This window comes from Siniperca chuatsi, linkage group LG9 (assembly GCF_020085105.1).
Source record: "Siniperca chuatsi isolate FFG_IHB_CAS linkage group LG9, ASM2008510v1, whole genome shotgun sequence".
Lineage (NCBI taxonomy): Eukaryota > Metazoa > Chordata > Actinopteri > Centrarchiformes > Sinipercidae > Siniperca > Siniperca chuatsi.
Genome location: NC_058050.1, coordinates 21,798,977 through 21,824,009, shown reverse-complemented (window position 1 = coordinate 21,824,009; position 25,033 = coordinate 21,798,977). Strand labels below are relative to the sequence as shown.

The 25,033-nt window shown below is 38.9% G+C and overlaps 1 protein-coding gene and 1 long non-coding RNA gene across 2 annotated transcripts; one reads left to right on the top strand and one right to left on the bottom strand.

Moving 5' to 3' along the window:
* Window positions 1-733: 733 nt before the first annotated feature.
* LOC122881021 lies at window positions 734-3,622 on the top strand. The gene is made up of 2 exons (XR_006379084.1): window positions 734-1,142; window positions 1,644-3,622. It is a non-coding gene; the product is annotated as an uncharacterized LOC122881021 (long non-coding RNA).
* Window positions 3,057-24,381, bottom strand: si:dkey-33i11.9 (synapse differentiation-inducing gene protein 1-like). Its single transcript, XM_044206650.1, has 3 exons — window positions 24,056-24,381; window positions 23,001-23,228; window positions 3,057-4,248 (listed from the first exon to the last, which is right to left on the bottom strand). The coding sequence occupies exons 1-3, from the start codon at window positions 24,191-24,193 to the stop codon at window positions 4,093-4,095; spliced, it is 522 nt and encodes a 173-aa protein (XP_044062585.1). The 5' UTR covers window positions 24,194-24,381; the 3' UTR covers window positions 3,057-4,092.
* Window positions 24,382-25,033: the final 652 nt, after the last annotated feature.

The following is a 25,033-nucleotide window of genomic DNA, read 5'->3' as shown; positions in this document are numbered from 1 at the left end:
AACACTTATTATAATGAATCCACCAGTAGATTAAATCAAAAGGAAAGCCACTCGATCACCCATGAATACATGCCTGATCACGCTCCACGATAAAAAAACCCCTCTTAACTTGGATTTTAAATGTTGTTATGATCCATTTTGAGTTCTGTGGGTAAAAACTTCCCCTGAAAAGAGAAAGCCACGTCTGCATATACAAATTGTCACAATAAGTTGTTAATACATAAAAAAATAGGGACAACCCAGTTGCATTTCTTCCTCATATTAACAAATCAATTCAGAGCAGACATTTTAAGGAGTATATTAAACATGTTTGAGCAGTCAACAGGCCAGATGCTCATTTTTGGTCACAAACAAAAAGGTCTAATTATGGTTAGGGTGATGGCAAAAACTGTAACTACAAAAAATAATAAGATTAACCTGAAAGAGTACTGACCCCAGTCAGGTGTCTGGTATTAAACAGCAGTAAATTGATGATAGAATTAAAATCAATAGGAAAAACATTAAATCAGACAGTTAATGGGGAGCCAATGTGTTACAGTAATAAACGTGGTGTTGGGCCTCGCCTCGCCTCACCACGTGTGAGAGACGAAGACAGGCCTACCTGGAAGAGCTGAATACACTAAGAGTTATTTGGCGCCATAGGAGTGTGTTATTTGGAAGCCAACGCGAGATCTCATTGGACTCCTACGTGAAATACACCGGTTATTTTATAACTGTGCTTTGTTTATTTGTTTATTGTGGAGAGTAACGGACGCCGTGTCCTAATTGCTGTGCGTCTTTCTTTGTGGTTAGCACGTTCCATTTGTATCGGTACCATGCCGTTGGGACGTTTAACTGTCTTAGCTTTAACCACTGTGGAAGCTAACAACAATTTTGGCTCTGTGCGTGATAAAGACCCACAAGGTCACACCCGCCATCTTCCTTGCACCCCCCTCTATTGTCCCACACACATCTTATATGCTTGCTGATTGTTCTATGAGCATTGTAATATCTTTGATATTTTTGCTAATAACCAAACCTGCCCTACCTGAATCCCAACAGTAGCATCAGTTTGGAGCTCAGTGTTGTCAGCCTAACGGTGGTTACCATAGTGATGTGGATGCAGAGAATGAAAGGAAACACTGCGGCGGATTAGGACAGTGGTAAGTAGGAGAAAAAAGTTAAGAAAAAAAAGTAATTATGCCAGTATATTTTTCCTCCAATTGTGCCCAAGGAAGACTTCACCAGTATGTGTGTCAGTCATCAAGTTACATGTCATGGCTTTGTAAAGGGAAACCCTAGAGGAGCGATGAAGAATGGAGGCCATGATAAAAAGGCAGGTTTGAAATTACAAAAAATTATTAGACGAGGAGGAATACAAGAAGATGTAAGAGAAAGGAGATGAAAAGGCAAGGATGGAGTAAGGTAAGGTAAGGAGAGGGCAAAAGAAGGAAAAACAATGGGGGAGTGTAAAAAAAACGGGAGTGAGATGATATGTGGGGGAAGGTTTGGAATGAGCAGGGAGAGAAAAGTGATAAAAGTGGGAGAGCAAGTAAAAGGAGGAAGTGAGGGTGGGGCTAGGAGAAAGAGACAAAACATTTACCGTAACAGCCCTGGCACACTCACAGTAACTTATAATGAATCCCAAACGTTTTTCTCTCCAGGGCTGTTCTCTACTCCAAAGCCGTAGAGCTACTGATGTATTGAAGTCATGTCAGTTCTTTCTCTGACACATCTGACGCAATGTGGGAAAACGATTCTGTATTGACACTAAACTCACTGAAGCAGCTTAAATGTATGAACTTTAAACATGCTTTATCTTAAAACAAAGGGTACTTATTGCAGCTTCAGGCCGGCCTGTCATATTGACTGGACAAAAGAAGAAATCTCCTTCCATAACAGGGTTTCTGCAGATTCAAGTTAAATGTATAATAATTATAATTATAAACAAAAATAAATGTATTTTTTCCAGTGCTTCCCAATAGTAGACCTATAATTCTTAATGATATAATTAATTAAATCATCACAACTTGGACCCAGATAAGCTGCAGAAAATGGATGGATTAACTAATGAAAAATTATAAATAGCTTAATTAAGTTTTTTCTAAAATCAACACTTGCTCATTATGAGACAATTAGCTTCCTAGCTTTTGTAGCTAGCAGTAGTGATGTGCTTTCTACAGGTCTAATGGTGCTGACTGAAACTCCACAAAAAGGGATTGACCAGTCTCCTGCAGCACAATCCACTTTTAGTCCCCCGACAGCCTGCAATTGGATACAAAAACATTTTATAACATTACTCCCTATGGCAGGCTTGAGGAAATATTTCAGACCTTTGTAAATTAAATCGAAGCCTTTTTAAGATCTTCCAAGGCTTTTGCTTGGGGAAACTAAATTCAATGCTTGTTTAGACTTTTCAAGACTTGACCTGCACCTGCATTTTGTTTTAAATGTCAAGACCACTCATCATCAGAGAGACAGCAATCTTAAATTGTGGCAGCGGCAGCTAGCAGTGGCACTGACCTGCTGCTGTTTGCGGCAGCTGCCACTGACAAAAATCACAGCATGGGAATGCTACTTCTAGCGAGTCTAATGCAACATTGATTGTTAACATTCATAATCTATAAACTTAGGCATCTCACTAGCAGATGCCACAAACAGCGGCAGGTCAGTGGCAGCTGAGGCTGCCATTGGAAGTGCCACTGCTAGCTGCCGCTGCCACTATTTGAGCCAGCCTTTGCTTCATCATCAGCCAAGTGCTTTCTTTCTATCCGACACACATGAATAAAATATCTAGAAATATACACTTATGCAGTTCTTGAAATTGAACGTGGGTTTTCCTAAGAATACTGTTCATCAATTTCCTGTCTCAACTCTAATTTAGCTTTCTGTAAAACCAAATCAGGGTAAAAGACAAACGGATCAAACAGACAGCTAAAGACAAGGTAGAAGGTAAGTTTGGAGAGAGGAGAGATGGGATTTCCGATGTAGGCTACTATAAACATGTAGTATAAATTAATTTGAGGGAGGTGAGTAGACAAAAAAAATTGTCTAAATAGATCAGGCAGTACAAATGCTTTTTCTTTCACTACACTTAAAACTTTATTTATAAAGAAATTTGGTATACAGTAAAATCTGACTTTTTTAGCTTTGATTAAGAAAAGAACATACAGACATTGCATGGCAAACAGCATCCAGGCCAGTGATACATAACATACGACATCTTTCAAAATAGGCAAGTTTGAGCAACTGGCTGTGTCAGCCATACTGGCTCCACTGTTGCTAGGTCTCTACTGATTTTGTGAGAAGCTGTGCAGACCTGTTCAACTGGAATAAAGATAAAAAATAACTAGATCCCGTTGTTGCATGCAATCTCAGATCAGAAAAACAAACAGGTTCACCCCTTGTTCAGCATGAGCTAAACAAAGCTGTCTCTCCTGAGTATTTTTGAAGTATCCTTGATTAGTTTTTTTTAAACGTAATACTATGTTAGCATACTTTTAAGGTGGTTAGAGGGTGTTAGCGCATATATATAGCCAACAATTCTGTTAAATGGGCAGCAATATTTCATCCATCTACAATCAGACAAATTTTTTTCAATTACAGAACTGAACAAAACTCCTCACTCAACACAAAATGAAATCTAACACTCAAACAAACTGTGTTGATAATATTTGAACATGAAATATGAAACTCTCTTTGGATAGTACTTGAAGTCTGCATGTGTGGTGGAGCAACACTGAACCAGGCTGAACTCCTAAGGCATCAAAATTGAAAGGCATGTCAAAACATGTGACGTGTGATAACAGAAAGCAAATCACAAACACAAAAAATGCTGCTGTATTATAAATCTTTGGAAAGTTGTAGTGGTTACTGACTACAGTGTTGAGAATAATGGACTACATGTAAAGACCTTCTGCAGTCTCTTTACAATAAATGGTCATCTTCTGTTGATAATAATATCAACAACTTTTAGCCAATTAGATGACTTCAGGGTTACAAATTTTCAGTAAAAACCCTTCCCGATGACCAGTAATGTTCCTAATGTGGTCTCATTACCAGATATAGAATGAGAATAGGGACTAGAAATATGGCAAAGATGGTGAAACAGATTTAGTTGGCAACCACAGACGCCACAACCACTACGTAGACAATGATGAGGATGGTGAGCCCAATGCCGAGTCCCAGGGCCACATGGTTCAGTGTCCTGGCCATCCTGCTGCTTCGCTCCGCTGACATTTGGTCCCCGACGTGGTTGGCTTCACGGGCCTGAAGGTGAGAAAAAATATTTAAAATTAGAAATGAGTTTGGTTAAAAAACAAAATGTGGCAATTTAAAAAAAAAATCAAACTAATGTTCTTTTTATTTTTTAAACACAGGATTATATTGCTGTACTGAATCTCTGTTCCAGAAATGTGCATCATATTATCAAAGTATGTCTGAGCTGACCTGCATAAGACTGCCACTAACGACTATTTTTCTATTGATTAATCTATTGACTATTTACCGATTAATCTAAACAATTAATTTTCCTCCAAAAAATCAAACTGACCATTTAATTTGAGTTCATTTTATTTTGACAAACTGTATGTCACTGTTGACATTTTGTTTTGTGCTGCATTATACAAAGGTTTACATATTAAAGTGCAAAACTGTAGGTTTAAACTGGCAATTTCAACAAGCATAAAAATAAATACATACACTGGCACCGTCAAGCAACGTAAAATAATCCCAGATTCTAACCTAAACATTTTCTCAAACACTTATTCAGTGGAATTTACAAGGTAGCAGGCAGACGACTTTATGGCTTTATATTGAACAGCTACAAGGACAAAATATATTAAAAAGCTCTCCTTACTAATGAATAGAAAACACTATGGTTTCAGAAACGCAACCTGACATCACGCTGCGGTGACTAATCCAGTCAGACCGTTCAAACGGTTCCTCAGTCAGTCGGTGTTGCTGAAACCCCACTCACAACACAACCTGTATGCCAACTGCTGCTGAGGAGGAACTGACAGTAATCACTGCTGGTTATGTGTTCCTGTGGTATGATATGGTACAGTACAGTACGCCTTCTCTTTTCATGCAATAAAAACTGAACAGCTGAACCAAGCTTCCACAATTCAAATAGAAGTGAGAGAAGACAAGAGAAGATTGAATACAGATGTTTTCAGATAAACTGACACGTGACAATAAAAATGCACCTCAATATTGGGACAAAACTCCATAAAAGGACATAAGAAGATTGTTTTATTAAAAATAAATGGTAAAGGTGGTTTCACTGGTGTGCAATTTTATCAAAACATATGTAGATTTGATGAAGCAAGTGGCCTGTGGTCCATTTTAAAAGAATGAGTGTAGAGTAAAGAGTATAAGTCAGTCCTGTGCCTTTAACAAGAGGCCCACAGTCTTAATCAAATCAATCTCCCACTCTCACACGGCCACACCCCTATTACATCTCTGAGTGTATCTGATTGTGTGTATATGACTTGGCTTGTTTTACTATATTCATGGGGTCCAAAAACCGGGAGCCTACTTTCCTTGTGGGGTCCGACAAGGACGGATCCCCACTACTATAGTAACACAAGGACTTGTGAATGTGTGTGTGTGTTTTGTAGGTGTCGTGAGAAGGCCCTGTCTGCTATAGTACAGCTGGTCATGATTACTAGTGGTTGTCTGGCTCACTGTCAACCACGGCTGCGTGTCCTGTTCCTAAAGCTGTGGCCCTGTCCTCACGGCCATCATCCAGGATGCTGTCGCAATTCAACATTGTCCTTTACCATTTAAAGGCAGCTCAAGTAGGATTTCACTTTTTTAAATTGTAATGTTGTAGTAGATGTTTTATTTTTTTATCTGTATTTATGTAGTTTCAAAAATATTTAAGAACTTTACTTCCTGATGTACAAACAAGTTTTGCATTATCTACAATCTTAAAGAAATAGGTCCACATTTCAGGAAATGCACTTATTCTCTTTCTTGTTGAATGTGATGGCCCCAGGGCTTCTGCCAGGGCTTATGTGTGTTGTGTTGTTGTTAAATTCAATTTATTTTATTTATATAGCTCCAATTCATAACAAAAGTTATCTCATTGCACTTTTCCTATAGAGCAGGTCGAGGCCGTACTCTTTATAATATTATTTACAGAGACCCAACAAATCCCACCATGAACAAGCATTTGGCGACAGTGGCAAGGAAAAACTTCCTTTAAGAGGGCAGAAACCTTGGACAGAACCAGACTCAATGGTGGGTGGCCATTCGCCGCTGCCATGTTAGGTTTTGAGACAGAGAGAGAGAGAGAGAGAGAGAGAGATGTGTTTTATGTGTTGTCTTTCACTGTTGCTGCTTCCTGGTTGGAGCTGGAGGCCATCAAGGAAATGGAGGCAGCTGGCAACTGTCTAGGTTATATAATTGGCATCATGTTATCAAGCGCCAAGGCCGCGTCACCTTTAGGGGTAAAAGGTGAAGCAGCCTTTCGCCCCGAAAGCTATTTTTCTCACATAGCTAATGAGAGAAAAAAGGAAAATGCTGAGAAGCTGCTGTGTAGCAGTTTGCGCCAAGTAAACATACGAATCCGGATCTCTGGTTCCCAATCTTTGCAGTCTGAACCCTCAGGTTTTATATGTAGAATAACCTGTACCTATCTACTGCTGACGAATGTATGAGCCTCCGAAAAACGGTAATTTCATCATTTTGGCAGCATTGTAAATTCCTTTTTGATGACAATAAATATGAATTAGCTTCTGTCATTTAAATTATGCCAAATAAGAAACTAAAAACAACCATATTAATAACCAAGGCTTTCACAGATTTGAGGCACATAAGATATATGAATATTCACTGTCAGTGTGGTAAATAGCTAAATGATGCTGGTGACAGTTACTACTGATGGATAGCTGCTAGCTTGAGTGAGAGGCTGCTGGAGTGCAGTTATACAGTAATGTTATAGTAGCGTCAGTAAACATGACTGTGGTCTCCAACTAAATCTCAGCCTAGCCTAGCTCCAACAGGTGGCTATTAAAAGGTGTGTTATTTACAAACAACACTTAGCCAAATGATACCTGGTGATTCAATCAAATATGTATAGATGTCCATGTGATGGAAAATTGTTGTGAGCTGGTCAACTCTGGTGAAGAAGACTCTGGATGTCTTCCACAGCAATGTTTTATGAGGCTTGGTCAAGGATACAATGGTATCAGCAGTACAAGGTGAAACCTGGTGTAGTGCCAAACCAAGTCTGAAGCCTCCCACAATATTTATCCCTAGCCAACGCTATACTATCTATGGTGCTTCCCTTACAAGGTTAGAAACTTTAGTCTAAATACGTGTGCTCTTTCTATTGGAAGGTAAAGAATAAATCTCACCTATGGTCACACTTGAGTTCACAGGATAACTGTGGTGCATTCTTCAGGCAAATAAAATCAGTAACTCTTTATGGGAGAGGACAAGAGCTTCTATGAGTGACCTTGAAGTTGCCAAGGTAACAGCCTCTCCTATCTATCCAGCTGCTCCCTCCCAGCCTGAGAAGACAGCTCCGGGAGACAATGCAGTGAGCTACTGCTGAGAGCACAGAGGTCATCAGAGTAGCCATTGACCCTACTTGACTTTAGCCTTGTTTCTGTCCCTCACCTGTTATCCATATTTCTATCAATAACGCCTAGGGGAAACAACTTAAAAAATGGAATAGTACACGTGCAACGTAGGAAATTCCATGACAGTCCGGATAAGCAATATCTGGCCACTGTGTTGGGTCATTGATCCATTTGGGTAGGGGAAGACTGAAGGGGCATGACGGCTGACCGATCATCATTAATTTATTAAGGTATCGCGAATGCTCAGGTTCAGGCAAGGTAGTGAAATAACTATTAGACATGTCTATAAAACAAAGGTTTGTTTAACACGAAAGGAATGCATACAAACTTTTCAAAACTGTAATCCAAACACAAATCAAATTGCATTGACATCTATAGGATTTCCGTTTTCTATCCCCCAAAAAGGGGTATGGCCATGATGTTTTATGAAGTACTGTATGTGCCGGTCTGGTCTATTCTAGAGGGTTCCTCTCCCCTGGCACCACCTTGGAGTTTGTGATTTTCTGTATAGTTTATTTAGTATTAGCATGTTTTCCTGCCAGTCTCATTTGTTAAAATTTACATTTTTGCTACATTTGTTAAATTCCTTTCTTTTAGTTAATCCCTCACGTGTGCTTCCATTACTTGCAATGGTCCCAGAGCTGGGCCATAACACTGAGAGTTAGATGAAAAGACCACTCTCATATTTGTATGTTAAATATGAAGCTACAGCAAGGAGATGGTGAGCTTTGCTAACCTTAGTGAGCTTTAGAGATTTTGGTAGGCAGAATTTGTTACCTTTAGAATGAGCCAGGCTAGCTGTTTATGCTTCCAGTGTTTATGCTAAGCTAAGCTAACAGTCTTCTGGCTGTAGCTTCATAGTAGTTTCATTCATATTTCCCAAAATGTCAAACTATTACTTTAACAAACTCAATCACCTTGTTCCTCTAATCTAATTTTCTTTTCTTTATTAATTCAATTTAAGCAAATTAGCAATTTAAGCATATATTTCAAAGAGGCAAATTACACTACGTTACCGTTTTGGTCAATGACTATATTTTTTATTTCAGAAAAGTTAAATGCTCATGGTCATTAGGAACAAGGACATCTTTGGGGGCTGGAACATGGCAAAGGGCGTTCTCATATCCTCATAACAACAACCGGATCATGAAGTTGTCACAGCCGCTCTCTTCTTATCTTCTTAAACTCCCAGTTGCTTTCAGTATATTAAAAATCTAAACATGATTTGTGATGTTTCAACAAGATTAGACAGTTCAATCAATTTGTGCAAACAAGAGCAATTCTGTACCCAAGCCTTAATCAGGGAAAGATGCTGTCTGGAGCTGTTCCCAGTGAGAGCAGTCTTCAGTTGTAGCATTGTCATGTTTTCAACATCTTGATTCAGCCCCAATATAAGCTTCCTACTAATTATGATTATATATAACATCAACTATAATCAAATAAAACCAACACCCCTAACGGGATCGATTAGATACAATTTACCCTTTTATCCTCCATCTAGATTATATTTTTTACATTGTTTCATTACTACAACATGTAGTCAGTGATTATGAAGTACAGTAGTGGGATTACAGCTGTAATTTACTGCTACTTGAAATGTATAAATTAAATGTAGTAAATGTGTTAGCTCGATTAGATTATTGGCAGTATTGGAGTATGCTGTGGCATCTGTTACAATTTGATGCAGGAAAACACAGCCATATTTCTGTAGAAAGTCCCAGAGAGAAATGTATCAGTGTGTCTCTGACCCTCCCCCCACTGCACAGAGAGCTTAGAAGTCAGCAGCTGGGCAGCAGCAGCCAGAGCTGGTATTCAGAGCCTTGTTAAAGGTCTTTTCATCAGGGCAACACTTAAAGTCAGGGGCAATCAGACCATCATGTGTGCTGTATATCACTGCTACGTACAGTATGTATTTATACAGTGAGGTTGTGGAAATTCCCAAAATTGTGACAATCAGAATCTCTACACTTGAAACTGCATTTGTTTCACAATCCTCCATTCATAATGCTCAGGAAGGACTTGAATTTCATAAGGACATATTGCATAATATCTAGCAGGAACAAGGCAGGAACATGTCAGCAGGCAATTCTTCATATTTACTGCCATTAAACTATATTGCAACCTATAATAATAATAATAATAATAAAAACACTTGTGAAACAGTCTGGGGGGAGTGACCTTTGGACACTTCCAGCAACTATAATTATTTTAAAGTTGGATTGCAGAAAGTAAAAATGTTATAACAAGTGCAGACACATTGTGTAAATAGTGGTTGCATTCAGTGATCTGTGATGTACTAAAACTATTTCTGCAGCAGAAGAAACTTGATTTTAAGAAACTTAATAAAAGACTATCAATTAATAGCCCTTTGCATGCAGAGAAAATGACCCTTTGAGCCAAAACAACCTACTGAAAAATTAAAAAAACTGTATTTGTTTTAGGAACATATTCATTTAAAACTATAATTTATGCTGGAACTCTGAAATTGGCCCCTTTAAAAGCTACAAATCACAACTGGTTATTCAAACTATACTGTTGAATAAACCAAACATTAAAGACCCCAGAACCAAAGGAAAAGATAATCTACTGCTGGGAATCACGTAGGCGTTTACACCTTACCCATTCAAAGGCTAATATTACAGGAAGTGAAACTAAATTTACAACCATCAATAAAACCAGTTGTGCAGTTCCACTTAGTGACTTCTCCCTTGAAAGCTGTTATGACAACCGAGTGAGTGGGTGTGGTCATTTCTCTTCTACACCAAAGTAGCTGGTATCTGATGGGGGTCAGAGTCAGAAACACTCAACATAGCTCTGCTTGTAGCTCAAAGATTAAAAAATGTATGCTACATTTTATCAAGTAAATAATGCGAGCACCTAATGCGAGCCAATGCTCTACATAAATTTATTCTCAAACTATAAAATGGGATGTTAATGTACGGCAGATCACAGAATTATCCCAAGTCAAGTCCACTTTCTTTACATAGTCCAAGAAATCCATAATTTTCTAATAATTTTCTTGAGGTTTCCTAAGAAGTATGCAATAGGGTACTAATGATGGGGAAATAGAGGCAGTGTTCGATGGGTTTACTTCCAGTTGATTAATTCCGACTATTTGCTAGCATAACCTAGAGCATCTTTAGTAAGTGCATAACAAGTCAGCTGAGCATGCAAAAATATGAAATACAACATGCAAAAATTGGAAGTTTGTCCACAGGCAAGCATACAATTCGACCTATATGGAGAGTAAAGTTTCTGATAATTAAAAAATAATGAATTAATATTAGGTTTAAATGGAGCTTTTCTTCCAAGGAAAAAAGCATTTTCGCTATCATTTGTATCAAATTTCAGAACTCTTTCCAAGAAACTTCTAGGAAATTATTAGGAAAATCTTTTTTACCAAGAAGTTCTTTAACAGGAAATAAAAGGGGAGAAACCTCAGGAGGAGCAACAGAGGTGGGATCCCTCTTCTATTTGCATCTCTGGTTAAAAAGGAAAAATAACAACAAAAATAAAAGAATGCCTACTTCCCGTTTGAAAAATACTAAATATTCTGAAATGTCATGCAAAATGTTTTATATGGTAGTATTAGTTAATGAGGCTGTTTTATACAAAGAACATAAAAGCTCTTGACTCGGGTGAATGTAAAGTGCTTCTTTAGAATTGCATCTTCATATCCTGCAAGCCTGGTGCTTAAATTGCATTGCATGCTTTTAGCAGATTGGCTCCAGCCTTCCTGCTGCTGCCTGATTAGCTGCCTGTCTAGCTTCATGTCTGTGTGCTCAGTCTCAGTGAGTGGGCCTGTCTGGTTGTCAGGGTGTCTGTCTGTGGTTTGCTGCCTTCTTCCTCTGCATGAGAGCGGTCTGAGTCATTGTGAGGAACGATGGGGACGAGAGAGCAGTGGGCTGATATTGGTGAGAAAATGGCAGAGAGCGGAACTGAATAGAGCTGATGAAAGAGAGGATGGAACAGATATCAAAAGCCTGCAGGGCCTTTCTCACACACAATGAGACAAAAACAAAGTCATGATGGCTGAGGAGTCAAGCCTGTTAATTCAACATGGTAAAATTTCTGTCTCCCAGTCATATGTTTTTTTATCTTCCACTCTGTCATTCGACCATTTGCGGGTTTACGACACGTCTACCAAACATCCCCCATCCTCAACCTTCACTCCCACAGTTTGACCTAGGCTTGTGCCGATTGACAATCGGAAGCTGGGTACACACGAAAAAGCGAGGACACAGCTGGGAGAGTATCATAGTTTGGTCCATGAACTCTGCCTGGATAGCGCCTGGTTTCAGTAATATTTCAGGCTAACTGTGAGCAGTTTGAACGGTCTAATCACCAGTTTGGCCACCACAGCGTGATGTCGGGTTGTGTTTCTCTAAAAGTTGATTCTGTTTCAACTTTTCCATCGCCGGTCGCTGCATTTTTTCCTCCCCCGACCACCTCCTACTCCCACCGCCCCCTGGTGATCGGATCGCCTATCGGCAATCTTGAGTAACCACGATTGAATGATATGAAAATAGAAACGACTGCCCAACTCGAGTTTGATCCCTGATTCCCTGAGCCTTCATCTGATTGGCTGATGGTGAGGTCAACGGGGTAAATGCATTCCACTCTTTGACACTGCTCTCTGTACCTCTGGTTGTCCGTTTTCATACTTAACAGTTACATACAGATGCAGGGACACAGGCTCTGTGTTCTGCAGGTATTTTTTTTAATGTAGGCTAAACAGCCTATTTAAGGGACGCCTGCCTCCTCAAAGTGCGCTCTGTGTGATTTTCAACTTCAAAGGTCCTCTAGGTAGGTCTTTAAAATCCCCCATCTGGGATCTATTATAGTCTGGCTTTCTGGGATGAGACCCATAAGGGGCTCCAAGAGAAAAAAAGACACTACATGTTGTTATCAGCATGGGTGAGACACTGGATATATTTAAACATTGGCCATGACAGACCAGGCGTCATAGTGATAAATAACTAGGATTAGTGGATTACTCATTTCACCTTAAAGCTGCGCTAATCAATATTTTGTATCAAAAATGGATTACTGCGTAATTTAACCCTAACCCAGCTCTCACCAGCCTTTCCAGACCACAGCAGGCAGCTGTTTTCAGCAAAAATGCTCTGATAAACCAACTGTACGCTATATATCCAGCACCTAACACACATAGCATTTAGCAGCTAAAAGATCTTTTTCTGAGGAGCAGGTCAAGCATGGACCTCAATTTGGTTTGGCAAGGTATGGCATGTATTTTTAAATAAATAAAACACTTTTGTTTTTCTTTTTATAATCATTTGCAATCATAAGTCAGTAATGAGCAAAACTCAGGAAATACAGCAGCAAGACATAGCCTCCATTATCTCTCTCTTTCCCCATCTGATTTAGCTTGATGTGCAACTTATTGGTTCCACTTACATAGCTTTCTCTCTCTCTCAACCCGACAATACGAATCCATCTACCAGACACCCGCATAAACAGGCTACTGTCGTATGCTGTGTAGTGGTATGTGGACCCAAAAGCAGATTATCAGGAAGGAGTATGAGGATGAGGTAGCCGGACGACTACAGTGTTTATTGGGTGAAGTGGCATGCAGGCAGGTACAGGCAGACAAACCGGTGGGCAGACAGTTCAACAAACAGGCAAAGGCAGATAGGTTACCGGCTGGCAGTGGTGGCTGCAGGGAAGTGAGTCCAAGGTGCTTCCATAAGTTCACTCACTTACACTCATTCACTGACGGGCATATTATGGACCTATCACAGGTCTATTTTCTTCTCATAGACCAATAGGCCTGAATGAATGCAGTAGACTTGGCTTTTAAATGAACTTTTAGGTAAATGCATATTTTTCAAATCACAGCATCACTGAGCATTTCTGTGAAGTCATGTCACATTGCCAAACCTTGGCTTTTGCTGAAACAAAAGGTGAGACTACAATAGAGCTAAATGGAGAGTGAATATTGAGTAATATATGACTTAAATTCGTCAGGACACAAATATTAAGTCCACGTCTCCAAATGAATGCTGATATTGCTCTGTGTGTGTAAATAGGCAACTGTTGGCCAAAAAAATCAATTGAAGCAGGTTTAATAAATAAGAATATAAATGGTGGGTACATTTTTAAAGTGGTAATTTATGGCAGTTATAACATAAGCTGATGATTTCCGGTTGTTGAACGCAGTTTTCTCTGCCTATCAAAATTGAGAAAATACAGAAATTAACAGTAGTTTTTGGTAATTGTATTTCATGTATATCATGTAAACAGAAATTCAACACTACCAGTACCTCAGAGTTAAAGTGTTCCAGTAAAGACATGATTACGGCTTTTAATGCGACTCTCTTACAGTAAGTGTTAGTCACTGAACTGCTCAGATGAAGAGCAGTTCACTGGTTGGGTGGGTTTTTCCATTTGGGAGAATCTCAAACCTCCAATGCACATAATCAAGGAAAGCAATGACATCCTGTTGCAGTCAGGTAGTTAGTCATATTGACGAAGGGAAAACCCTGCTAAACAAATATTTACGTTAACTGTGGTCACAGCTATTTGTTTATTCAGTATTTCACTATGCCTTCAACTGTAACACAGAATATGTACAGTTATATTTGAAATATACACAAGAGAAATGTTGAATATTACTTAAAATTAAGATGAGCTTTTCATCAAGGTCTATGAAGGTCAGGGGAATTTTCTTTAGCTTAAATTTTATCTTTAGCCTGCTATGTAGTTGTTGTGGTGTATTTCATTTCACTTTGTATCACTTACAGCACTCCATGCTGTAGAATACTCAGTGACCTCACAGCCATCCTGACTGGCAGGCAACAGGTGTTTGCCTTCATGTTGTTCTCTGCAGCTCTGTGATTTAACACATAGCTGCCTCCAGGACATGAATCCCTAAAACAGGCAGCGTAACAGCATGCAATGCTCTAGAAAAGCAATGCATTCCTCAGTGTTATAATGTTTGGCCTCATTTTCAGCTGGGAAGTTTTAGATGGCTGTATTAAATCTCTCATCCACGTGGAAATATGAAATCCCATCAGTTTAGAAATGAGAAAGTGAGTAATCTTATGATGGATAAGGTGATATTGGATAGCCTTTCATTGCCAGCAAACTTTGTCAGTCAGCTCACACACAGGAGCTCTCACACATTCATTCATGGGTCACATGTATGGCATTTGTGATGATGAGTGTAAGATGTTAAGAAGGACAAGAGGAAATGATCTCATGTTGTGAATGTGGTGAAACAAACCCCTGAAATATAAACAAAGTGTAATGCAACAATCATGTCTTTTATCAGTTATAGCTTTCTTCTGGACCATGATGTGGGGTTATTTTATCATTTGCAGACTTAGAATTTAAGTTCCATCAGACACTTCAAATTTGTCTAATAATCCTTAATGCAATGCTACTGGAATAATGTGAACTGTGTGCAGTGAGTATGTTTTAAATCGAAGCAATGTTCTTGGCAGTAGTGGAATAATCTTTTTCAGGTCCGAAATGTTATTTTGCATGTGAATTATCTAATCTAATGTGTGATAAACATTTTTCCTAAACTTTATGATACATTTCATGATTGTTGCAGCAGAGGGACAGGAAGTACAAGTCATGGCTTCACGCTGTAAGTCACTGTGTGGATGTTCATCCACTGTCAATACGAGATAAGCTGTGAGGAAAAGATCATGTTTTGGGAAACAAAGGACTGTTTGATGACGCCGTCATAGGAGCGAGGAGTGGCTTGGCGCTCGAGACACAGAGCGCAGATGCCTGATCCTGACAAAAGCATTGCTTGTCCAGGCACTGCAGTAGCTGCTGTGTTGAAAATGTCAACTCTCAAGTCTCATCCTGGGCCCGACAGAAAGTTATTGTCATATTCTCGACATTATCAAAGTCTGCCAAAGAGAGAACTAGAGCCAGACCGACTTATTGGTCAGCCGATATTATTGGCCGATATTGGCCTATCGCATATAAATCGGTATTGGCGTATATATGTTATGCGATATGAGCCGATACAAAACAGTTTTTTCTTTTCAGTATATTAGGCAGAAAGAGAGGCCTGTTAATATATTTGTGTCACTATAACATTTATCCAGCAGGGGGCACTGTCACTACAGTGGCACATGAGAGAGAAGAAGCAGCTCTCTAGAACTCGCGTCACACCCGTAAAATACAGCTAGTGTCATGAAATGTAACAGCCTCCTCACTAATGGTTAAAACTATAAACTAGCATAAAAGCAGCGAAGCAGGCTCTGGAGGAGAAGTGACCGCGAGAGCAGCAGCAGCAGGCAGGCCGGGCAGGAGGGATTGTGACAGGCGAAGAGATCAGTGTGTTTACCGGAGAAACTACAGCTCACAATCCGCTGCACATAGCCTAATACAACCTCTACGCTTGACACAAACTATTAACTGAGTCTTTCAGAATTAACGTTTCCCATTACTCAACACTCTGATAAACAAGGCTGGTCTGTTGTGCAGGTTCTCTACCCTTATCTCGAGAACACTTTCAAAATGCATTGCAACTGAATGCTTCCATTCACATGATGGGTATCGAATGAAGTAGGAAAAAAAAGGTATGAATGAGGTACTCTATTGGTATCGATTCGGTATCACTTTAAGGGTACTGGTATTGGTACTGGTATCGTAATTTTTTAAACGATACCCAGCCCTACCAGGAAGACATGTCAAAATATACTCCCTTTAACCACTAAAAAATACAGGTGGGAACCCAGGAAGATTAGCATGTTTGTGTCTTTGTGCACCTGTGTGTTTGCATACTGAGGACAATCGTTACAAAGACTGAAACAAAGACGCCTTCTCCTAATATCATTAATGTTACCACACAACTGTTGTAGCTAAATGCTTATTACAGCAAAATAAGTGGATCAACTTTCTTCCAATTACTTTTCATGCTAAAATAGCAGTTTATAAGCTGTGTGACCAAATATTTTTTTAGAATAAGTGAAATGAATGAAGCAGAGTGCAAAATCTGTAATGGAACGCTATAACATTACAACACATATTCAAGGTCCCTAGATGATAACTTCTAATCATGTTGGTGATCCCTTGACTTTTCATCTAGTGTCCAATATTTTGATCAAATACTTGCAAAATTAATGATTTTCCCATCAGCCTCAGCTGTACTTTGTTAACATGCAACATTAGCAAACGTTAACGCTAGCTAATTAAACCCTAAGTATAGTCTCACAGAGCCGCTAGCATGGCTGTAGACTCTTAGTCTGGTTGCCACCTCAAAGGTGGTGTAATTTTAAGCAGAAATTCTTCTGTAGACAACAAAAATGTCGACACAATCTAATGCATATGAAAAAAAACATCATGTGAAAGTCATCAAATGAAAGTAATAGTCATTTTATTATTAATTACAGTATATCAGTTCTGTGTTTCTTAGGTATAAATGTTTCAATCCCAGTGTTTAAAATAGCCTTTTTATTTTCAGATATTCATGTTGCCATGACACCTGCTATGATAACCTAAAGCTTTACTGACTCCCAACCAATCACCCAATCACAACAGCTCTTAAGTCACCCTGCATCCACTATATCCTTAACGCTGAGATAAATGAAATGTTAAGTGTTAGTCTTATCTATCAAAAGCCAGTATGAAGTGTGTAAATGTATCATGGAAACTGCAGTCTGTTACAGCTGTGTACATAACAGCCAAGTAGCCAAGTATGCACACAGTTTTGTACCAACGGCTTTTTATTGTTTCTGTTGTTGTCCCAGACTGCAAATCTAATTTAGTCTCTATTACTTCTGCACTGTACATTAAATGAGTGGAACCATATGGAATCAGCTATTATACTATTATTATATTACTATAACAGCAATGTGCACTATGGATGAACCCATTTATTTCACTGTCCCTTTTAGTGAGTTTATCTATTTTTTGAGGGCACATCAGGCCAAAATACCTCAGAGAAGGTGACTCTGGGACACGTTCTGTTTCAACACTGCTCTGCTACTCATTCATGCAGCTACGATCTTACAAAGAGGGTGTCCAAAGGAATGGAACAATTCTCTTAAAAACACATAATTTGATATTGGAGATGTTCCCATGTGTTTTTGACTCTTGCTCCAATATCTAACTCTACAAGGCGATGTTATGAAAGAGAAACTGCTGTCATGACCTGTTCTTCTAGTGGACCATTATTTTTGGAGTTGGCGAGGAGGAAACAGGGTTGCCTGGACAGTAGGTGGAATCAAAATGACTGTTAAAGGATTAAAAGTGTTGGTTGTAGAAAGAGACTCTGCCATACCTTATGACTTCATCTCTAGAAAATACAGTACTGGTAGAGCTGTTGTATGTTAAGTTAGCGTAGAAAGACATGAATCGTTTTTGTGAAATATGTTTGTTATTGCTAAATCTAAATGCATGTAATCTGCCCTCATCGAACAGTACAAGTTGAGTAACTGTTTAGAGAGAAAAGAAACTAGGAAGATTAGGAAGAAGGCATGGTATCCAGATTGTACATAAGTAAGTACAGCAACAAATTAAGTCATACTGGGGTTTTCCACGAGGCTCAACTCAGACGAGCTAAAGCTGAATGTACATCAACACTTAAATTCTGTTTTTAACCCTTTCAGGATCATGCTTGATCTTGCCATGTCTGTTCAACAGCCATGACTCGATGAGCAATTAAAGATTTGGTCTATGCTGCAGAAGAGTTAAACCTCAGATTATTTCCTAGTCCCCGCACTAAGCTGCTGAGATATATATACGCAGCAGTGTCATGTACTAACATGTGTGGCTATACCTGCACAGGCTATGATGTTTGTGTGCCAGTGATTTCTCAGGAGGAGTGATTCAGACAGGTAAAGGCTTCAGTACAGTTGAAATAAAGACAGAGTTGTTTTAATGTAATGCAGGAAAGTGGAGAAGGCCATTACCAACACCAGTACCAGTACTTTTCAGCTATCATTAAAGCCTTTTCAAAGGTTCAGTTCACCCAAATTACAAAAAAAAAGATAAACAAATAATTCCAATACCTGAGTTTCAGTACCGATTACCAAAACGTTTTTCAAAACTTTATTTTAAGAAATATGAACATGTTTTTCCACAAGTCAAATCTCCCAAATGTAAATGTTGTGTAAACATGAGCAGTTGACAAAATCTTTGCCTATATAAAACAGTCGATTGGATAAAAAAAAAATAAAATAAAAAATTCTAAAATGAAAATTTAGATTTTAAATCAGTAACTCCCTGATTAAAGAATAAGTAACACTACAAATCTGACTAGACATTCGATGCCAGCTTTCAGTATTTGACAGTTTTTGATACGCTGTGCTGTGGACACGTTTTGGTCGCTACCAAAAAGCTTTAAGGTTTCGATACCCAGCCCTGCATCTAGTGGTATCTACCTACCTTTTAGTTTATTTACACAGGTTTTGAGATATCTGCCTCTACCTCAATACAACATAGGAGAAATTAATTTCTGGTGTGATGCTTACATTTTCCACATGACTTTGTACGACAGAATGCGCTTTTCACAGGGATTATTTCTTCAAAATAAAAGTAGTTCCACGGAAAACTGCTGACAGTGAAATCTACATTTTTTGTAATTTCAGCAAACCATCCCTTTAAGCCCCCCCGAATAATAAATATTTTATTTTTACCACTGAATGTGATTCCTCTCAGGACCATTACGGGACACTTCATTAAACCACTTCTTCACTTCATCAAAACTGGCTCATATTATTGTTTTCAAATTGATAATTAATGTGAAATACATAACTGAACTATTAGTAAAATATATATACAGTATATACGGTATATATATAAAAGTGTACTTTTTATAAATGTTTTTAATGTTGTCACAAACATATTATTACATGGTAGGCTGATATCAGATATCTACTAAGTGTCAAATATAGACACCCAAACCAACGCATCAGCCTTTCCACATGCACTGTATTTTACACTGTGTACAGTGGACGAGAGAGAGGAGGTGGGCGGTGTGATAGAGCACAACATATAGCTTAGCAAGTGCTCAGTGCTCTTTAGAAACCTTGTGACAAGATGATTCATTTTAACAGAATCTCCTGACAAAGCATTTGAACTCTGACCCAAATGACGAAATCACATTTCTTCATCAGAACTTAAACTGTAGAACCCACACACTGTTGAAATCAGTGACAGTCCGGTGTTTACACGTCACATAAATAAAATGCTCCTTAAAGCTTCAGATCTGGCCTCAGAATGACCAAATTCTGACTTTTTCTCCAGTATCAAGCAATGCAAGGATTGTCATCTGTACATCCATAGTAACAGTGCAAACAGGAACTGCTAGCAGCTCACACATTTGCCAAAATGTAAACAACTTTTGGCTAACAACAATCGGGCTCAATAAGACCAATAAGAAACAAAAACTTGCAATGCAGAAATGCAAAACATCCTCCCTCAAAAGGAAGCTGGACTGACCAACATTAAATCTTTTAACACTTAAAGACTGGACCAGCTGGTCAATATAAACATACTGAGTGAAGTTTGTAGACATCATCTTGCATAACTTTCTACGTGCTAAAGTTCATGTTTTCTAAACAGTTACTCATTGCTTCCATTTTGAGCTGCAAAGCTGCCTCACACAGTTACTTTTTGTGGAAAAGGCAGTCATTTCATAAAATTTACAATTGGAGTGTGTTTGTGCAGATGTACCAATAACAATACAAATGCCTATTTCACAGATTTGTACTAAATATATATATATAAAACAGCATTTATATGCACAATCCATTCAGATTAGGTCCAAATCCGTGTCTGATGTTGAAGTATCAATCTGTTGTTACTGAGCCAAACTGTTAGTCGTGTGAATCCTATATGCAGTAACCAACATAGATGAGTAGTACACACAAACAAAGTATGGGATAGCTGAGTTTCGTTTACCTTTCACTGCATCATGGCTTAGTCAGCTCAGTCCTGCAGCTTTGGGCCTCATATAGTATCTGTTAATTACTGTAATAGCCTCGGAAGCAGAGGCCAAATTAGGTTGCTGACTGAGTGACTGTTCCAAATTACAGTCACAGTATTCTGCCTCTAAAGATGCAGACGGGCACCAGCCAAACGAGCTACTGCCCATAATTTAAGAATTGATGGCTTCTATAATGGACTTTGCTCTGTATATATCAACCAGAGTTCGACAAACAGCAGGAGGGGACTGTTCTCTAATATACTGTAGCAACAACAGAGGCTGTGTGTTATTACTGATCAGAGGACTGATACATAGAAACAACAGCCATGTAAACAGTCTGGCTATGGGACTCTATTCTGTGTGTTGCTTTCAAACATCAAGGTAAATACTGGATGCTAAATGTAGACAAAGTCTAAAAATAGTTAAAAAAACTGCTGTTATAGAAGCTTTGCTACAGTAAGTTGTTTGCCACTCTGACACACACACACACAGTCTAAACACAGTATAGTACACTGACCTTAAGTGGGCTAGCAATTAATGTGTTACAAGAAGGAGTGCACCGATTGTGAAATTCTGGGCTGATGCCGATGCCAATGTTTTTTTGTGCCACAGAAACAAAGAAATCATTATAAAAAAATAACTGAACTGTTTTAAAGTCATTCAGCCCTTCATTACATAGTCTTTAAGTAAGCATAACCAATACAAAATTTAGCTAGCGCAAATTGATGCGACAAGCAACAGATAAACATCGGCCACTGCCAACAAGGTGAGTATCGGCTGATATATTGGTGCATCCCTAGTTACAAGTATACAGTACATACAGTATGTCCGTGTGTATATAAACAAACAAACATCTCACCTAGTTTTACATTTGTTTCAAGAAAACAAGCAACATTAAGCGAAAAAAAAAATCACCGTACCACACACTGCGGAAACAAGTCAAACCACAGGAGACATTTACCATATCAAAGACAGTTCATAACACCTTTGAAAGCTTGAGAAAAGTCTACTTTCCACGGGCAAGTAAGACTCTCAGTGAATGTACTTAAATGTTTGAGGGCCGGACAAATGTTATATCCGGCTCTTAATTCGTTTAACGAAATGTGTATGAAGTCACACAAGAGTCTTTTTCCACTCGGAGGATAAAACCCCGACCACATGGAAACAATCGACCAACTTCTCCTCCTACATCTTATATCTTGTGGAGGATACCACTCCAATGAGACACAGTGCAAAAACAAACTCATTAACTTTCCTCACACAACAAAAATACATGACTACCTATCAACTAAAGAATCACTCCTAAAGTGAGGTTTTTTCTAGCCATCTCAAGTATCAAAACTACATATTTTGCTTACCTCTGGATTGGAGTTTCACAATACATAACAGCATTTCTTTTGTATTATATAACTAATTTCCCCCACTGTAATTACCTTAGCAGCAGGGGGAACTTGATACTGTGATGGTTGGCAGATGAAATCAGACTTTTAATCAAACAGGAGAGAACTGCACTGTATTAGAACTACTTTTCAAAAAGACAAAGGAACAGATCAAAACTGCTGCCATAATCTCGTCAGGTAAGTCAAAGCCTCTGTCAGCATTGTGTCTGAGTCTAGATCTTGGAACAACATGGGAACATGAGGCAATATACAGTATATATACGTGACTCAGGTGACCTCAAGGGTTCATCTCAGCTAATACAACATTCAGCTTCTCCATTTTTTTGTTGACAGGACAACCCTTTTCCTCACAGACCGCCACCCATTCCAGCAACGGTCCTCGTTCACTTCCCCAAACACTTTGTGCACACACTCATCCACCCACTCATGAAAACAAGTTCTGCTGTTGCCCCTATTAATAATTTACAAGTGTTGGAAATTGAACTGAACAGTAGTAGTACCATGGTAGAGCTCATTCAGAGGCCAAAATAACAATGTACATATTTACCTTTTGACTAGATCCTGGCTCTTTATTAACTGTTTACAACAGAAGATTTTCCATTTTTACCCATCATCTGGTCTGCAGCTGGAATGCATACTTTGGCAGTCATTACCACGAGACACCAAGTACTTTAATCACTACTATTGCAGTATCGGTGCTACTGGAGTTATTAGACAGTAATTCATTAGGAGTAGGTTTTTACTCTTATTTTGAGAAGTGACCTACCGTCATCCCTTGGAGTAGTCTGACTTTTTGTTCAGCACTTAGTTTTATTTGTAAAAGCTATTTATGTTCTTACAATGATTTGGCTAGATTTAAAAAAAAGTAAAGTAATACAGAAATATATATACAGATGTTTATCTCACTAAGTGGGATTTTGGGTTTTGTACTAGTTTAAATGTATTTTGAATTATGACGGTGTAGTATTTTGAAATATGCACTGTTTAGCTGTAGGATGGACTCTATATTCAGAATTAAATGACTTGGATCTGGGTTAGGGGAAACTTTGCTCTGTGTATCCGCTGGTGTGCACCAGTCCATAAAGAATATGAATACTAGAGATTCCAACTCACTGCGATGGAGTAGATGAGGGCAGCAATTCCAAGCGGCAGGCAGCAGCACAGCAAGGTGAAGATGGAGTAGCACAGGTAGTCGTTGACAGGGTTTGCCAGCGGGCCTTGAGTCACGTACACTGTGGGCTGGACAGTGACGGTGGCCGGCTGTGCTGGGTACGGCTGACCCATGGGGTATCCCTGTTGCCCATGTCCTGCACCTCCATACTGCGGCGGGGCTCCATAGCCCTGCAGGCCACACACATGGAATACAATTCAAACTTGACATTAAACAAAACTACAGTTTATCTGCAGGCGCTAATGATGAAAGAATTATACCAGATTTGGCAAGAACAAGTCTTAACTTGTGAATGAGCACAGTAAATGAAAGTGAATTGAATACGTGAGGGTGGAGTTAAAAGTAGTAAAAAACAGTCTATTTTTACCACTAAGGTACAAAGTCTCTTGAATTGATTCTTTGGTGCTTTTAGTGACCACAGTGGTGATTACATTAAACACGCCAGGTCACAGCCACAGACATTACTGCTGATTTCTTTGTAAACAGTGAGGGGGAAAAAGACATTTACTTTGATATTTAGACCCTACAGAAAGACCAAATTCGAAGTTCACGTCTAATTACCAATTAAACAAAGTGAATAATATATTCACAGTAAGCGCTTATCCGCCAAGAACAATAACCTAATACTGGGGGAAATTTCAAAAACCCTTTCAAGACTAACATGTTCACGTGTACTTCAGTAAATACCACAATGGTTTACCATAGGACAGAAAAGAAACATGGAGTCCCCGCAACTAAGGACTGTAATGTACAGCAATAATTCACTTCCATTGATAAATGATTGTGATACAGTTCAAATTGCTTTAAGAAATCTTCTTTTTTGTCTATGTTACATTATTAATACAAATTTAAGAACATTTTATCGAAATCGAAGTCATTAGCTTGTTATCATATTTAGCATCGTAGTGGGAAAGAACAACAAAAAGCTGAGCTGTGTACTGAACTGTGAAATTACTACATGTTGTAGTTAGTTGTGGGCCGGTGTTGGGCTGCTTACCTGCGGCTGTGGTGGGTACCCCAGGCCGGCCTGAAGGTTCGGGTTGTCGTGGTAGGGCGGAGGGGGCGCCTGGCCCACGGAGGACTTATCAGTGGACCATTCTGGTGGAGGAGCGCTGGCAGACTTACTGGGGTCCATAATACAACAGCTTGGTCTCTGGGCTTTCACAAAAACAAATCTCCCTTTTTACCGCCGGGCTCACTTGTTTTCTTCTTAAGTGTTTAACGGAAAATTTCCACCACGGACAAGTTTTCTTAAAGCCACCCCTGCTGCCACAAGGTGAACTGTCCAAGAGCTGAGGAGGCTTGATAAAATTTTCTCATTAGTGTCAAGCCGTGGTCAAGGCACACAGAGTAAATAAGGAGCTTCCTGTCAAGAGTTTCAAATTAAAGCACGATCCGGCGTAACGAAAATTGGTGACTATTGTATTGAAGCTACAGTACGTGGTAATATGAGATGAACTAAGATAAGACATCCTTCCGTGAACACTGGTGCGGGATTCAGTATAATGGCAAAATAAGTAAATACAAGCAATCTAATGAATATATTCCAAGTATAGGGGGAAAATTAATAGCAGAGCATGGATTTTGCCCTAAATCTAATTGCCACAATTACTGCAGTTGTATTACTCATTAAAACAGATTACTAAATGTACAAAATAATTTGGAATTTGTTAGAATTTATTTATTTATTTTATTTATAAAATGTCAGTAGGTTTTCTTGTGGGATGGAAAATTGGTTTAGTCACGTGGCTTTTACAGGGCTCTGGACAATGTCAACAGTTGGCTTTTATTGCTATCTAAATCCACTCCGCACTATGTTTGCACTATTCCAAGAAAATTCCACATGTAGTGTGTCATGAGATTTGTTGCAAGGACAAACTCCTTCAGATAGTCAACCATCTGAAGGAGGTCATTGAAACACATCAACAGACACTTGAGAACATTAAAGTTAATTAAATATAAGCAAAAGCACTTC